The following is an 18,486-nucleotide window of genomic DNA, read 5'->3' as shown; positions in this document are numbered from 1 at the left end:
TCCAGCATACAACTTTTTTCGGCGGAATTTGTGGGGCGAAAGTTGCCGTGGAAACACTTTCCTTTTGTGGCCAGTGTTTATTGTGAGGCCCTCCTCGCCAGTCTTCTTGTAGGAGGAGAGATGGAGAGAGAGAGAGAGAGAGAGAGAGAGAGAGAGAGAGAGAGAGAGGGGAGAGAGAGAGAGAGAGAGAGAGGCCAAGATTGAGAAAGAGACAAGCTGGGGGGGAAAAGCAGAGTGAGAGAGTGTCAGAGTGTGTGTGTGGGTGAGAGAGAGAGTGTGTGTGAGAGAGAGAGAAAGAGAGAGATAGAGGGAGAGGCTGACACTGAGTCAGAGAAATATACAAACTGAGAAAAAAGCAGGGAGGAAGAGAGAGAGAGAGCGAGAGAGAGAGAGAGAGAGAGAGAGAGAGAGAGAGAGAGAGAGATACAAACAAAAGCTGATGGTCCCAATCTCGAGTCTTACTCGTTCTTCTGTGCGGGGGGTGGGGGCGTTGGCTGGCTGGTGGCTCTCAGCGTCCAGACTCTCTCTCTCTCCCACACACACACACAGATGACTCTGTAAACACCACCCGGCAAGGTAAGAATGAGCTTCAACTTCTCTGTGAGGAAAGGTTGGAAATCTGACATGGAGAATGGCGACAAGTTAGTGTCTCGGGAGCTGCATGTTTTAAGGCAGAAGGCCTGTGTGTGTGTGTGTGTGTGTGTGTGTGTGTGTGTGTGTGTGTGTGTGTGTGTGTGTGTGTGTGTGTGTGTGTGTGTGTGTGTGTGTGTGTGTGTGTGTGTGTGTGTGTGTGTGTGTGTGTGTGTGTGTGTGTTTGCATAGTATACTGGGAGAGTAGAGAATTGTTTATTCTGGCAGTCAGATCACTGTATTAGGAAGTGCAGGGGAGAGGAGAAGAGGGAGAGGCAGAGAGTTTGGTTTGGAGAGAGAAGAGGTCCACAGCTCTGTCAGTGCTCTCAACGTTTAACTCAATGTGGCATACACTGGTGTTGTGCTCGCTTGTTTGTGCACCTTGTTTTCTCTGCCTAGACGGAGAGTTGTTTTTAGGGGAGGAATAGTCTGACAGCGGTTGTCATATTGTCACTGTTTTCTAGCGTCACACCGTTGGGGCTTGCTGTCAGGCTTTCACACTCAGATGCAAGAGTACTTAATCCACACACATACTGTACACACACACACACACACACACACACACACACACACACACACACACACACACACACACACACACACACACACACACACACACACACACACACACACACACACACACACACACACACACACACACACACACACACACACACACACACACACACAGCTCTGCTGGGTGTGAGATATAGGATACAAGATGTAAGGGCAAGTGTTATACATGAGGACAGTGTGCGCTGGGTGGAAAGACTTGGTGCTGGGTGAAAATGCTATGACTTTCATTCTGGGGTTTCTGATCACATGGGACCACAAAACAGGTGGTCGATACTAACAAATGATATAAGAACTTTGAGTGATTGCGTACATGACTTGTGAAGTATTACAGCAGAGGGGCATTCCAAAAACATGGTTAAGTGATAGAGATGGTTAAGTTAATCGACCGGAAGTGGTAACGCTCATAATAGGTGGTCTGCAGGCTCCAGGCTCTTCTATTAGATGATTTACCACCACTACCTCAAGGTTAACTTAACCCAGTGTACAACTAAACTAGTTTCTTGGAATACCCCCAGATTGTGTATGTACAGTGTAGAACTGTGTGTACAGGTGTCTGGCGTGTATGTGAAACTAAGATTTGACTTAAGTATCTAGGTAAATCTTTATAAAATGAATATGTTTCCCTTCCTTACCATTTAGTGATTTAAGTATCACAATTTGCATAATGGTTCATGTTGGTTTCGAAGTTGATCTGACAAGGTCCGATCTACAAGGTCTCATCGTTACACATCTGTACTGTTTCTTCATCTGTTAACATCTGTAGTGATTCTGAACTCACATCATCACCTGGCATGCTCTTGCTCATTCATAGTTTGGGCAAAATGTGAGTTGGTCCTCATTGGTAAAAACATGCATGAGTAGGCCTTGATTACTGACTTGCATGCTTGTTGACACTAACATGCTTCTTAGATTACGCAGCTGGATCTATCAGGCTATTGATCTACTGATTTATCTATCTATGTATTCTACATGCAATCTCTCTCTCTCTCTCTCTCTCTCTCTCTCTCTCTCTCTCTCTCTCTCTCTCTCTCTCTCTCTCTCTCTCTCTATCTCTCTCTCTCTATTCCCCCCTCTGGCCTTATTCTCCCATGTAAACCTTTGCCAGAGCTAACACAGCAGCAGTCACCTTACCTTGCCATTGTCATTGTCCCCCCCACCCCGTGTACGTGTGCTTCCAGGCTGCTCCATCTGCCGACCCCGACTCAGAGGTGGTGGCACTAGGCCACCGGCCCAAGGTTCCCATCCCTAACGTCCCCTCCACGCTGGACAAGCAGACTAACTGGTCCCAGCCGCTGCCACTGCCCACGCCTGAGGAGAGGATGAAAAACGACTCCCAAGTCATCAACTCATGCGTCGTGCCCATTAACGTCACCGGTAAATAACAAAAGCATTTTTGTTTCGCACTAACTCTGGTTTAAATGGAAGTTGGAGCAGGCGTCACCCTTGTTTTGTTATTTCTTCAGAGTGCTATCCAAATGAATATAACTAGGTTGAAAACAGGGGAAAAGGCTGCACTATGCGTAGACATCTTTTATTTGCTTCACAGACACATTTCGGCCCTCTGCCTTCCTTAGTGTAAATACATAGTGTGGTCTTTTTTCCCTTTTATCAAAACTTATTGTGCCTTTGTATGCTGCTGCTGCTCACACCATTCGATTGTCCTGTCATGGAGGCTACACAGAGATATCAATCCTGGGTTTACTACAGCAACGGCACATAACATTTAGCAGACTTTTTTATCCAAAGTGACTTACAGATAAAAGGAAGTAAACAACAAATTGGAGGCTCGTCCGGGATCAGCAAGTAAAAGCCCAGTCAAATATTACTTCTAATAAATGTGAATTCATATGTACGTAGCTGGTTGATATTGTTCAGGTAAGCAGATTGAGGGCTGATTGGATCAAATTGGATCAATGAGGCAGTTTTTGAATGTGAGATCTACACCTTTGCTGAGAACTCAACATGGTGGACTTTATATAGTGTAAAGCCAATTTGACACAACTCTGACACTGGACTAACTGGTGGATCACTTCAGGGAACAAGTGATGGATAGAGTTGCCAGGGAGATGGATCTCGTACAGTAGGTCCATTAGGCAGATGGCTGTGTCCACACTGTTCAACTGGGGGAATATGGTCTGTTTGCATTGCCAGGGTCATTAGCCGACACTGACCAGAAGGCCTGCTATTGCAAGAACTGATAAAGAGCAGTTCATTTCATAAGAGATGAACTTCCTGATGATAGCCACAGAATATAATGAGGACATGTACTTTTATTGATGGACTGAAAAAAACAAAACATATATTTTGAGCTATTTATGATCATGTGAATATTAAAAGCCAAGTATGTTTGTGGACACTATATTGTGAAACAAGGATTTTTTTTTCTTATGATGTACTCAATATATTAATATTGATTGGGATGGACTGAAAAATCTAATCTTAGCCATTTATGACTCCATGAATGCACAATTCCATGTCTAATAGGGAACACAGTGTTACAGGAGCTCAACCATGGACCATAGCTCATGAGTCACTAATTGTAATGGTAATGGGCGTCTATTTATGATAAAAGCCACAAATGGCTTTGTATAAATTGGGTCATCCCTGGCTGACTCTAGAACTATGAGTTTTGTTTGACAAAGCCAGCTGCAGCATTCTCTGCTTGCATATGTATTGTGTGCTGGTAATGCATAAGCAATGCTGCTTTTATCACAGACACAGTCAGTGTATATAGATAGACATGTGGAGATGCTGTCTGCTGTGTAAGTACCCAATGTTTTTATTTCAAAAAACTTTTTACAGGTGTTAGGAGAAGTATGTATCCAGATGTTTTACTTTAATATACTGTACTGTACTGCACTATACTATACAGTACTGTTACTGCCCAAATGTCTAAACAGGTTTCATCTGATGTAAACCTACTAAAATTCCAAACTGCAGCAAAGTTTTGAAAGTGACCTAAATGTCAAGTTATCTTTTAGGAATAGAAACCCTGTTGACCAATTGAGGGTCACAACAACTGAGGGGTGCTGTCATTTTTTAAATGACCGGTTTTGTAGGCTGTGCATGTAAAGTACGTTTGTGTTTGAATCTGCTGTGTACTGCATTGTTTTCAGAAGAGGTCTCCACCTCAGCCTCCCCCTCAGCGATATCAGCCTTCCTCAGTGAGCCATGTTTTACTGTGTCCAATCAGCCGTACCTCCTCAGTGTCATCGCATCCTCCCTCCCTCCTCCTCCACCCTTCCCTCCCTCCTCTTCCAGTTCTCCTCTCCTCCCTCCTCCCTCGTTCCTCCTCCTCCCTCGTTCCCAAGCCGTAATTCACTGCTGCTAATGTAGACAGCCTCATGCCTCATCTGCATAAAGTGCTTTAACATTGGCAAGAGTACCTCCACAGTGCCCGTATTGTTTTGTGTTAAGCGCCTGTGAAGTGGGGGGGTTGCGTTTTTATTCAAAGAAAGGTCACAGTAGGATTTCCAAGTGGTGGTGAAACGTCATTGAGTCTAATAACATAACCGAAATAAACCAGCGTAGCGCATGACAGACCTCAAGGCTGGCCTTAGATTGAGATGATCACATGTCATCTACATCCCAGGACCATTACAGTAGTGCAATACAAATAGTTTATTAAGGATTAAAGTTAAAATGAAGGATCATTTTCCAAACAGAAACATTTTATAACACTTATAATAATGATAATAATTATTATATGTAGAAAAAAGAATGTTGCACGTTCCCAAAACAAACACAGGGAAATGTCCATGATCTATCACTTCGATCTAGTCACTTAGCCTTAGGTAGATGTCTCCATATGTTTCCAGTTCAATCCCCAATGCCAAATCCACATGAAACTCTTCACAGGTCTTTTCTAAACCAGTCAACCCCCCTCAGTAGCTTTTTCAGGAAGAGCGTTGGTGCTGTGGTGTTCTGGGAAATGCTGCATGGGAGGACAGACAGACAGGCAGGCAGACGGTGCCTCATGCATCCCAATTAGCTGCACTGGAGAGAATGGGATGTAAAACAGAGATCTATCCAGATGCATTACTTAGTCTGCTTGCATGCAGGCATGGTCGAACTGGACTATGTCTCACCAGGCTAACCAGGCCCACTGACATGAGACATGGGCCGAGGCAGGGCAGGGCAGGGCAGGGCAGGGCAGGACAGGACAGGACAGGACAGGACAGGACAGGACAGGACATGACATGACATGACATGACATGACATGACATGACGGGACGGGACAAAACAGACCAGGCCAGGCCAGGCCAAGCCAGAGCGGAAATGGCACATAGCAAGGAGAAGTGCCATAAATCGTAGCACGATGCTGAAAAGCCAAACCAGCTATCAACACGATTGCCATGAAGCGTGATGAGGAGGCTTAAGTGAGACGACAAATCAGAGGGACAAAGTGACCCGAGCTGGGAGTAAAAGAACACAGACGGAACCCCCACAAAGTATAGCTGCTCCCTTTTCCATTGTATTTACCCAAGTGATGTTTGGAGCCAACTGCTGTTAATCAGACATCAAGGTAGTGTGAACATAGGCAGGAAGGGGAGACAAAGGAAGGTGTGAGGCAATAGGAATTGAGTAGCCCCTTAATGCACACCGTACCTCCAGTGGAACGCTGTAATACTACAACACTATGACATAACGCAGGCCCTTTAGTAATGCACTACGACTTGGTCATTGCCATTCTGGTAACAGCAAATTTATAATGCTGTGTCTTAACTGGCTAATGATATTAATGCTATTAGTCACTATACACAGCCATAAACTTGTTTTTTTTGCTTTTGATATTCAAATGAGTGACCCCAATCAACTTGCATGACGTACATTTTGTCTGGTATTTTTGCTGTATACTGTTTGTGCCGTCAAAACAAAAGCATTGTGTGTTTTGATGTGAAAGTCAAGTGAAAATGTGTCCTGTTGAATGTCGTATTTCATGTAGAGATCCCAAGTCAGTGAATGTAATGGGTACCCGTCAGTGTGCATGTTTGTCCATATACATTTGACTTAATGTCTACCAAGTTTGTGGAGTAGAGATAATATGTAGAGATGATCCAAGTGCATACATCAAAGTATATGTTTCAAGAATGTCTCTTGCTGCTGAAAGTAAACCGTAACGCTACGGAAAACTCTTTAATAAAGACAGAGATAAATTGTGATGCAATTAGCATCCAAGCAGCTCCCTCTACCCTGAAAGCATGTGTGTGTGGGAAAAAAGTAAAGAGGAAAGGACACACACACACACACACACACACACACACACACACACACACACACACACACACACACACACACACACACACACACACACTGACTGGGGCAGAGTCATTGGCACACAGCAGCTCCTCACATGCCCAGTTTCTCTCCTCTTCCTCTTGCAGGGGTCGGGTTTGACAGAGACGCCAGTGTGCGCTGCTCCCTCGTTCACTCCCAGTCTGTTCTGCAGCGGAGGAGGAAGCTCAGGAGACGGAAGACCATCTCCGGAATTCCCAGGCGCGTGCAGCAGGACCTAGGTATTGTGGACTGGCCTCAGCTGTTAGATATAGGCGACACAACTAATGCATGGTGGTTACTTCTTTTCCAGAGGGTTAAAACCAGAAAAAAAAACATTTCACTTAAATTAAATTAAAAATGAAGTTAACTTTTTGGCCCAAATGTACTGACCTTGAAGTACCAAGTATAATATTAGCATAGCATAATATATTTGATATTTTCATTTTGACTGGACTTCTTAAATCAAAAAAGTACAATACCAGGTAATATACTATGTTGTCATCCATATTTATGCTCTCTCATCTTCAGCCTCCTTGACATCACAGTGTGATTGATACTCAGAGGTCATTTTTTGACTCTTACATAATGCTGTGTTCTCTCCTTTCCTTCCATTCCCTTCCGCTCTGTTCCGTTCCCCCACTTCTCTTTTCAGATTCAGATGAGTCTCCTGTCTCCAGGGAGAGGACGGTCATTGTGCACGTAAGCCCAGAGTCTTGCCAGGAGGGCGGCAGCGGAGGGGAAGGAGGAGGAGGAGAGGACGGCGACACTCTCAGTAGCCGCCTGAGCACCACCAAGGACTCGGGCTGCCAGACGGAAGACGTCCTGATCGCGGCCACTGCCCCCTCCCGCCGCCGCATACGCTCCCAACGAGGCGGCGCAGCAGGCGGAGGACAGTGTGTCACCGTCGTCACCATCGCCGGCGTCCCCCACTCGCACTCCACGGGCAACATCAGCTCCTTGCCGTGCGACGACAGCTTGGACGCCATGTACAGCAGCACGTCGGTGGGGGCTCGTCTGAGGTCCCGCAGCCTGCCCCGTGACGGCAGGCACCTGGTGGATGAGGACCATGACGACAGCGACGAGGATGATGAAGAGGAGGAGGAAGGGGAGGAGGAGCTGTCACCGTTTGAGGCGGAGGACTTCCTATCCCTGCCCGGGGTGGCCGGGGAGCACATCCTGAAGGATGAGGAGGAGGAGGAGAGCACGGACGACCAGGCACTGCCTGAGCATCGTCATCACCAGCTGGGCGGCCTGCCGTTCGACCACCACCAGCACACGGGGAGCCCCGAACACGGATGGCTGGATCGGGGACGCTCGCGGCTACCGCGGAAGGTGTGTGGTTGTGGTTGAGTTGACGTTTTGTGTACTTTCCTAATCTTTTCTTTTAATCTTAATGCTTTATTGATTTACCAAACAAGGGTGGCTTACTTTCGTTGTACTTATTGAGAAATAAACAATATTTTATATTCAATTGTGAGGCATTCCCTGCCAACTGAACAAATGCTATATTAATTTTAATCTAATAATTATTTATTGATTTACCAAAATTAGGACTGTTCAATTTTGTTGTATTTGTTATAATGACAAACAATACATTCTTATCTTCTGTTATTTAATATAAAGACCAACTTAGACATGGCTACTTGTTACAATGACCAATAAACAATATACTCTTTTATCCTATTCTATATTCTACAAAAAGGCCGACATGGGCAGCTGCGAGATCTCCTCCAGCTCGGACACCTTCAGCAGCCCTATCCACTCGGTGTCCAACGCCGGCGTGCTGACCAGCCAGCTGGACCACAAGGAGGACCACCAGTCCTCCAGCGGCAACTGGAGCGGCAGCAGCTCCACCTGCCCCTCCCAGACCTCGGAGACCATCCCGCCGCTGGCCGCCTCCCCGCCGCTGACCGGCTCCTCGCACTGCGACTCCGAGCTGTCTCTGAACGCCGCCTCGCACGCCAACGACGACACCGCCGGGTTCATACTCGACCCGTACCCGTTGGCGGAGGCGAGGTTGACGACGCAGGTTCTGAGGGGTCACCGGGCCGGGTCGTTCACCTCCACGGCCACGGACGTGCTGGACGATGCTGGGGTCAGCACAGCTAGTGAAGGGGAGTGGGGGTATCCACACCACCACCACCAGCAACACCCGCACCACCATCACCACCACCATCTCCGCCTCAGCGCCTCCTGCCACCAGGACTTCAGCCCGGAGCACTCCCGGGAGGAGGAGGAGGTCAGCTTGGAGTGCCCCAGCTTCACCAGCATAGCCACCCTGGAGAGCCTCCTGGACAAGCCGCCGTCGGACAAGGCCGACACCGTGTCCCACTACTCGGTGGACAACGAAGGCTACTACACCTCCATGCACTTTGACTGCGGCCTGAAAGAGAGCAAGAGCTTCACGTACAACTATGCAGCCCAGGAGCAGCGGCAGCAGGTGGAGTACGGACGAGTTCACTCGGCCCTGGGCCTGGCCTCCTCGAAAAATTGTTTGTCTCTGAGGAAACCAAAGGCGAAGCCCCCTCCGCCCGCGCGCAGCACGTCCCTGAAGAGGATCAGTGGTGGAGGTGGTGGTGGAGGTGGATGCCCTCACAGCAAGAGCGAACCAAAGATGTCCAGCAGCGGGGGGCAGAACCTGCCGATGTCACCCAGGGAGAAGAGGATGCAGCTGGAGCTACCCCCGTCATCATCATCATCCTCCTCGGGGCAGCCTGAGGTGGAGGAGACACTTGAGGCCTGGGGCGTGCAGAGTGGAAGCAACATGCCGGACGTCACGCTCTTCGTGTCTGGCGAGACGCACTCTTTCAAGGACGAAGGGGCTGTACAGTCCGACTATGCTGATCTCTGGCTGCTGAATGACTTGAAATCAAGCGATCCCTACAGGTCGCTGTCCAACTCCAGCACGGCTACGGGTACCACGGTCATTGAGTGCATCAAGTCCCAGGAGAGCTCCGAATCGCAGACGTCGCAGTCGGGATCTCGCGCCACCACCCCTTCGCTGCCCTCGGTGGAAAACGACTTCAAGCTGCCCTCTCCCGAGAAGCTGATTGGCCTCGCCTCGCCCTCGAGCGGGTACTCCAGCCAATCAGAGACGCCGACGTCCACCTTTCCCTCAGCTTTCTTCCCGAGCCCCTTGTCCCCAGCCAGTGGCAAGAGGAAGCCCAAAGTTCCCGAGAGGAAGTCCTCTCTCTCCTCCTTGCAACAACACTCGTCCAAGAAGGAGCTAGAGCTGCCAGTCATTCCCCCGACCCACCTCGACCTAAGTGCTCTTCACAACATCAACAAGCCTTCGGCTCCCAGGAACCAGCTGCACGTCCTCCATCAGACCAAGAAGAAGGCGGTGGTGGCGACAGCCGTAGTGGCGACAGCAACCAAAGCCGCTAACAGAGTCCCTGCCACCGCCGAGACGTTTGCCCCCCCTGCGCCCATGGCCATCACCCCCAACGTGCTGCGTTCTGTGCAGCTGCGCTCTGTCGGGAAGCCCAGCTTGGAGGGCAGCTCCGAGAAGCTCGGCGTAGACACCGCCACTCGCCCCAAGTGTCCCACTGTGACTGTCAGCACCACCAACATCCCGGCCAACGCCAACACCAACATCAACACCAACACCAAGCCTTTAGAATCACGCAAACCTCCACCCTACAGACCGCAGGAAACTCTCGCTCAGGAGCACTGTGAATCAATGTTTACTCCAGGCAACAGAAGCGTAGCGAAGGACATGGCTAAGGATGTGGTAACGAGTAGCAGCGCTGCGAGATTGAAGGTGGACAAGGAAAGGCCTGCACCCCAGTGGAGCATGACGGCCTTCCGAGCCCAGAAGGATGGCGACAAAGTTGAGGTTGACTCCTTCGATAGTGGTATTGAGGGGCAGGGGGCCTCTGAAGTCAGCATAGGCCTTGATGAGGAGACGCCAGGCTTGGGTGTCACCAAGTCTCTATCCATGGGCTACAGCACGGACGGGGAACTGAGTGAAGCGCTGAAGCACGAGCCACAAGAGAAAAGCTGGACCCTGAGCCTGAGCGATTCAGGGTCAGTGCTGCCAACCTATCATGGGACAGCAGCCAAGAGGTCGGAAAGTCTTGACCAAGTGCCTGATATCATATCTCAATCAGAAACACTGCAAGCGAATACAATCAGTGATGCTGTTAGCAAAGAGGCGGACAATCCATCAGGTGTTCCTACCAGAAGTGCCTCACAGGAAAGTAAAGATGATGGCTCCACCCCGGACACAGAGGACTACTTCAGCAAAGGTATCCTGACAATTATCCATAGAGTTATTTCAAACCCAAGTTGATATCATTTTGTTGTGTTACAATTCAACATTATCCTGCTTAGCATTATTTGACTCTATTTTATGTAATTTTTTACTTTTATGCTGAAAAATATATGTCTTTCACAACCAGACATGCCGGGCTGGGCACATGCTTGCTGTGAGCCCTAAATTACACACGCAACTGTGCGCACATACTTGCTTGACAACGATCAGAGCACAACGCACAATACTGTAGGTCTCATGTAGGGGGCAGATGGTCAACTGGGCTCTCATTAATATTTTTCAGCATTGTCCATCTACCACGACCTCAACATGAACTTTTGGCATGCAGTAGGTTCAGCAATATGACTTAACTGTTTTTGTTTTGTTTTTGTTTAATCTCAGTTTTCAATCCTCTTTCAGAGTCCACACCAAGCGATCCAACGGTATCTCCACAAAATGATGAGAGCAAAGTCGATGACGACAGTGTTTTCCTGTCACCAAATAGGAGTCGTACAACTGAGGATCTCTTCGCTATGATTCACAGGTTGGTGTTATCTCTGAGAGAACCTGTTTTTTCCTCATTACAGTATATGCATATTCCATCTTATAGTAGTATGTATGATTCTGAGGAATTTGTAACTAATGTTGTTGGAATGTCCCTAAATCGTCCCTAAACAAATGGAAGTTATTCTGAATAAGAGTGTCTATATCATGGCAATGTGCTATAATGTTGTCCATTTGTGCTTGCTTTAGGTCCAAAAGGAAAGTTCTTGGAAGGAAGGACTCCGCAGACCTCAGTGGGCGGAACAGGTTGGGCGGTGCTTCGGCCAGCAATCCCCCTGGCAACACTCTGACCTCCCCGACCACCAGCACCCCCACCTCTCCCACCTCTACACCCACCGCCACCACACCGAGCACACCTACCACCCCCAACACCCCCAGTACCCCCACCAGCAGCTCCCAGAGAGCTTCAGGACAGATCTACAGGAGCGCCAAGAAGTCCAGCACCTCCAACGAGGAGTTCAAGCTGCTGCTGTTGAAGAAGGGGAGCCGCTCGGATTCCAGCTACCGCATGTCGGCCACCGAGATCCTGAAGAGCCCCGTCGCTCCAAAGTCACCCGGGGACGTTTTCGGCGGACAGCAGACGACGGCCGAGGCCACCTCTCCCCAGCATCAGCAGCCACAGTCACCGCTGGGTGGTAGTGGTGGTGCTACTCCGGACCAGCTGCCAAGCCCTTTCCCCAAAGCCAACACAGAGGGGTTCAGCCCCAAAGCCTTCCCCCCCACCACTGCCTCGTCCCGGCAGGGTCGCTCCCGAATCCCCCCGGCCGCCAATAGTAGCCGGTACAGCGCCCGAAGCAGGCTGTACACGGCACCCATGCAGGCCATCTCCGAGGGGGAGACGGAGAACTCAGACAGTAGCCCACACGATGACCGCTCCTCCTAGGTGGGGGTCGGTCGGTCGGTCGGTCGGTCGGCCGATCGTCGACAAGGGCGATCTCTTGTTTTTAACACTGTAAAAGGCTACTAACACTTATCAAGACGATATCTCTCTCTTTTACGAAATCCAAAAGTTATATATCTTTGACAGAAAGAAAAAAGAAAAGCATTCAGATGGATTTCTGAATCGATACTATGAAATTTGTTTTGTGTAATGATAATCTGATGTGTTATGTCATAGAGGAGTTGACAAAAAAAAACAAGGAAAAAAATGACTTTGCAAAAACTTTCTACCCTTTTTGTACCACACAGCAAGAGTGAGCTGCTTGTAGAAAAGACAGAAAATCTATTGTAGTGATGCTGTTTTTAATCCTATGAGATGTTTTTTTAATTGACATTTTTAAAATGCTGCAGTCCTCCAGGACTACATAATGAAATCACTCTTGTTGTTTATCAAATATTTAGTCACGATAAACAACAACAAAATACCATCATAACAACAAGGGCACAAGGGCATCATACTAAAAATGCCCAAACTATTGTTCTTTGTAGCTTTTTCACAGTTGACACAAAAAAAGAAGTCCAGGCCGTTTCAATAGAAGGGAAACGATAAAAGTCGAGTATGCTAATCTGTCTATGTCAAGACACTTAGGACAATCTAATGGTGGCCTTTTTCTACAGTGGGTCTTGGGATTGACTAGGCTGATTGGGACCTACCGTTTGGGCTGTCGAGCCATTTTGGCAAGTCTAATAACAATCCTCGGCCGGATGCAAGATACATAGGTGCGTTTTGTCACCTACCACACCTTTGCACTTCGAGTTCCTCAAGAATACCATTTCGCCAGATTTTTATTTGACAATTCATGCCACATTGTAAAAATAGACACATAAATATTAGACTGTATAGACTGTAACTACACATGACACACACAAATATATAAAGAGATTATATACTGTAAAGCTATGATTTAATGACACAAGCTGAAAAATGGCAGTGAAATCTTTTGTCAATGGCACATAATGATTCCACACAGCCTGTCTGTTACCGTAGACATGGGATCCTGATATGGGATCTGTCACACGCAGCAGATAAACTATGCTATGGAATGACCAGCTCTTCAATTTGTCATGAAATGTTTGGTAACCTTTTTAAATTTGTCACATGAAAAAATAACTAACCTTAATTACTGTGCTATTGATATTTTATCTTTTCAACTGAACATAAAAAACTGAGCACTAGTGACAGCAAGGTAGCAGATTTGTGGGAGAACTTTTGAAAATATATACATGGTAACTTCAGTGTATTCTGTGAATACCTCTGCCAATATTATGCAGTTTAATTTGAGATCTTACAACGTTCACTCAAGGTGATTATTAATCAAGATGAATATCATCACATTCATAACAAACACAGCCAGATTAACACTGTGCAATTTAGAGTAGGAAAAACAATCCCCTGTGATACCAGTAGATCACTGGATTGCAGAACACTTTGACCAGCATGTGGTGGAGTTTGTTTTGTAACATAATACCTCCCCTTGTCCTCTCATTGTACGCATGCATTTGAAAAAAAGAGAACGTTTGAAATGGGAAAATATATATATACCTATATAAATATACATATACATAAAAATCTGATTTTGTGAATTAACATTGTCAGCATCATTTGAAATCGTCTTGTCGGTATGTTGAGTAGATGTACACACGGTAACCATTTTCTTCTAGCTGTATGATAGTAGTGATATCTTTTTTTTGCTATATCGAAGCAAGAAATTACTTGACAATCTCATCAATCAAAATCTCCTATGAACAGTTCAGGTGGCAACCAGAGGTGGCAACAGAGCATAAAAAGGGGGTCATGGACTGGGCAGTGGCCGCAAGGGCAGGAAAGGTCAAGAGAGCTGGCTGGGGCCTTGCACAGTAGAGGTCAGTACAGTAGCCTATGCAGCGTCAGACAAATTGGATTGAGAAAGTCGAAGTCCTGTTATTGTTTTCCATCTTGCCTGTGCTGACAGCACAGGTGATTTCATGAATTTGCTAAAAAGCATATATGAAATAGGGCCTACGTGCACATCCCAAAAACAATTGTTACGTGTGCCTGATATAAATGAACGCATGAAAAAAGAAAATATATTCGCACATCGTACTATCTCCCTTGATGCGATTTATTTGATTTTACTTGATTTACCAGCAGAACATTTCGACCTAACAAGGTCTTCAATGCTTGTCACCTTTTTCATGATGTAGCTCATCTAATTTTCACAAATTAGCTCATGCTAAAACTAGGATCTGCAAATTGAGGAAACCAGCTGGAACAAAAAACGTAGCAGGACTTCTTCCTTTTTGAACCCAGGATGTTTGCCCTTGCCAGTATGGCAGGGCTAGACGGCATGGCCGAAGGGCGTTTGTTCAGCAGCAGTACACGTGATCTGGGGTGTAGAAAACGCAATGTTGTGAAGGTAGTGGCAAGTGTAGAGAGAGCTGGAGCAAGCAAGATGGATAGTCAATAGACGCTGAGGAGGAGGAGGGTTCAAGAGAAGAGTGTAGGTACTTCTTTTGCAGCTATCGCTGTTGTTTTAAGAACATGGAAGTAACAAGTTGTCTTGAGTCTAAATTGCCAGGGTGTAGTTCAGTGATGGGAAACCTGGATTCATTAGTGAAAGTCTAGCGACAATTCAAAATGACCTGATTTTACCTGTCCAGTTCAACCAGGTGTTTGCCCTAATTGAAGAGGTAAAACCAGATCATTTGGAATATGTGACACTGGATTAAAGCTTCTGAATCCAGTTTGCTCCATCACTGTTGTAGTTAGAGTGCAACGTCATGTGTGTGAGAGAGTGAGTGTCGCGTTGTTGGTGTTTCATGCGTGAGACTTTACAACATGTCCTTTTATGAGATTTCTGAATCATGTTTAAAAATATGTGTAAATACATAGAACATAATGCCACAACCCTGTATGTGCGTTTGATGTCCAACCATAGATTTTGGAATCTATTGTTTTTTTCTCATTCTGATGCAGCAAATAACAAATGATTTATCAAGATATTTATTTTTGGTACTTAATTATTCAAGAAAAAAAAGAAAATTCAGTTAAAATTGGAAATCAAAAAATATTCTTCTCATGAAATTGGCGCAGAACTTAAAGCCCGGCACATTTCATCAGACATTGATGTTTACCCATTGTTAATAAACAAAAGCTACATATAAGCTTCATGTAACTTAGAACACAAATGCTGAGATAAAATATTAGCCAGTGACGACCACTCAAAGCAGAATTCGACATTAGCATTATTGTTTTTACCTGGTCCTTGTCGTCTTGAATTCTACCACACAAATGAGCTAAACTGCCATCTCTTTTCTCCCAGCATACACACTTTGCATCATGTAACGAAACATTGGTAAAGATTAAAAAAAGATTACTGTCTTGCTGAAGTTAAACTATTCTTCAGTGTCTTTCTAGCCTCAATTCTCTTCTTAACTTACATTTTGATGTGGCTACAGAAGTAAAGAGGCCAATGTTTTGAAGTTTTTTTAAACATCTTTCTGGCTTTGTGTCAGTCACACTTTCAAAGGGAAAACAAACATGGCTGACTCTTTTCACCATTGACCTATCCGCCAAAACAGAATGACTTCACAATCAAATGAACCACTGTCTAGTTTACATTGAAACATCCACCTCTTACAGGGTACTGTATGCAGAGGGCAAGAATTCTCTAGAATATCATTCCAAGAAATGTAAAGTATATCTTCCACATTTGCACTGATATATTGAAGTATCCATTTTGTCTCTTGCTGTAACCTAAAGTTATTTATATAGAATTTACATTTAAACAAAACTGTTTGAATTTCTTTACAGCTGACTTAGACATGCTTCAAGGGAAGAGACACACGTAGCACATACTTTTACCAAATGGTCTAAGATGTCTACAGGTGTAAGGGTAGATGTTTGAGGTTACTTGATCAATAAAATATCACAAACGACAACAAATACCTTGCCTGCATAAGAGAGTTACACATCAACTGTTTCGGTACTAGATGCAACTCCTTCAGACTGAAAGCTTCAATCAAGTAGATTTGCATCAGTTTTGTATTTTTGTACAGATTTTGTAAATACAATACCTTTCTAAATTGTTGCAGAGGTGTTTTCTTTTTGTAAAATGTTTTAAAAAGTTTACATTACTTCCAAGCCTTTGTATATTTTTGAGCTGTGCAACTCTTTGAGTCTTGTATTTATTTTTTAGTAAACATTGTGAAAAAATACCATTGTAAATCTCTGAACGATGATTTGCCAACATGACTGGCTGCTTAGTAAATGTGCATAGAAGGAGCCAATAAATGTGACTGCATTCAAAAACAAGCACGCTTCCACGTCATCTGTGTATCAATGCATTGCTTTGTCACAAATTGTGGTATGCCATAGGCTGAGTGAATGACCAGCGATGTCCTCCATCCTTCCCTGTGACTGAGGAACCCTGAGCAGCCACTCCCCTGCTCCTGGGCACCTACCCTACCCCACCCCTTTCTAGTTCCAGGGCCATGTATAGCTAGCCTGATTGTCATGACTATCAAATCTCTTCGAGACTTGGTCAATAACAACTAACATTCCCAAACAGCATGGTCTCAATAGAACATCTCTGCTTAAACGTCACTGCCTTGAACACGCCTCTACCCAGGACAGTTGGAGATACTCAAAGTTGATTGCTTCCTGACAAAGTGGGTGGAGTTCCCCTGCCAGGGGAAACTCAGAATGTACCTGAACAAGCTCTTTTCCTGAGCAAGTGAAGCAGAGCCGAAGGTGTTGCGTCACTGCAAGAGGGGAGCCTGGGTAATGTAGCTAGAGCAAGGGTGAGGAATCTTTTCTTTCGAGTGGCCACTTAGGCCTATATTGAAGGCGGACACCTTTACAACAGACCCCTTCTTCACACTAGGTCCCCTTAAAATATACCTAAATTGCATTGCCAATGTATTTCTTTACATCTCAAGGGCCGTAAACGTTCCCCGAGACATAGCAGCTCTATGCACCCACCACCTTATCAAGGCACCTCCAGGTAGCATGTCTCCAGTAAAACGATGCTAGGGTACAGGTGAAAAGAACAGCTTGTTTTACTGTTGTTTTATCATATCTATCTATCTATCTATCTATCTATCTATCTATCTATCTATCTATCTATCTATCTATCTATCTATCTATCTATCTATCTATCTATCTATCTATCTATCTATCCAGCCATCCAGCCATTCATCCATCTCTATCTATGTCCCATATATGGGTGTATATACTGTATGTGTTTCTGTCTATCTACCTCTTCTGGGCTATTCACACCAAGAAAGTCTGACAGCTCACTTGGTCTGAAACAGACGGGACTGTGTTCAGAAAGAATTTCCAAGACAATTCTTACGATTCTTAAAATTACCAAGATACGCACATCATACATGAAACGCAGAGGAGAACCCGGCATGCTGTGGTGACATGGGCAACAGTGACACACCCATTTGGTGTAACTTTTGAGCTGTCTGTACAAGACTTGCCACAAGATGTCACTATTGCCTACATAGTATATTTGCATCCTTATTCCCTGTTACAGTTTTTCTCGATTGGTTTGGCTAATTTCTTGAAACTGAGATGACATTCCTATAACCATTGGGTCATTTGGCCAAACATTCTTACACTTCTGCACAACAGTTCAGATAACTGGCAAAATGTCATATATCTCCAAAAAAGTGCAAAACAGCTAATTCTTGCATCAGAACTAAACCTTCTCCCACATAAATAGTCAGTACCATAAAAATGGCATAGATCCTTCTCAGTTGCTTTGGCTCATTTGCATTAATTTAGTCCTTCTGTCAAAATAAACTGGATGGTTCAGCATAACCATATGGATCCTCATCACTTGCTCATATCACTCCAAAAACAGTTTACCCGTGTGTCAAAACTAAATTATTTCCCCACATATATCACCAGTACCCCCAAAATACATTGTCCCTTTGCCATTGTGTAAGCACTGCAAGTCAAAATGGTTAGATGTTTTGTCTACGTTCAGCTAACAGATTTCGACTATGTATAACAACACAGACAATTTACCAAGGACATTTATCAGTAACGTTCTTACTGTAAATTCACATAAAGAAAGTAATGCCCATATATTACAGGTTTCTCATTAGTTTGACTCACTTCTCAAAACAGAGATAACATTCTCAAAATAACATGGACAAATCCCAAAGCAACTAACAATTGTTCAAAACAGAATGTCGTTTGAAAATATGTCAAGAAATTAGCTAAATAACAGAGGAAACTGTAGTATACACGG

General features: G+C 45.3%; 1 protein-coding gene across 2 annotated transcripts in view; it reads left to right on the top strand.

Annotated features, from left to right (window-relative positions):
* nhsa (Nance-Horan syndrome a (congenital cataracts and dental anomalies)) overlaps positions 1 to 16,615 on the top strand; it is a 165,249-nt gene extending 148,634 nt beyond the window's left edge. Inside the window, exons 5-10 of one of the 2 annotated variants that reach the window (XM_063201775.1) lie at positions 2,385 to 2,580; positions 6,591 to 6,722; positions 7,136 to 7,815; positions 8,186 to 10,733; positions 11,141 to 11,282; positions 11,492 to 16,615. In XM_063201775.1, coding sequence (XP_063057845.1) covers positions 2,385 to 2,580; positions 6,591 to 6,722; positions 7,136 to 7,815; positions 8,186 to 10,733; positions 11,141 to 11,282; positions 11,492 to 12,185 — 4,392 coding nt within the window. In that variant the 3' untranslated portion in view covers positions 12,186 to 16,615. The remainder of the gene's footprint in view (positions 1 to 2,384; positions 2,581 to 6,590; positions 6,723 to 7,135; positions 7,816 to 8,185; positions 10,734 to 11,140; positions 11,283 to 11,491) is intronic. The other variant, XM_063201776.1, reaches the window with a different exon arrangement.
* The last annotated feature ends 1,871 nt before the right edge of the window (positions 16,616 to 18,486 follow it).

Source organism: Engraulis encrasicolus, chromosome 6, assembly GCF_034702125.1.
Source record: "Engraulis encrasicolus isolate BLACKSEA-1 chromosome 6, IST_EnEncr_1.0, whole genome shotgun sequence".
Classification (NCBI taxonomy): Eukaryota; Metazoa; Chordata; class Actinopteri; order Clupeiformes; family Engraulidae; genus Engraulis; species Engraulis encrasicolus.
Note: the sequence above shows the minus strand (reverse complement) of the source record. Positions and strands in the feature narration are given on the sequence as shown.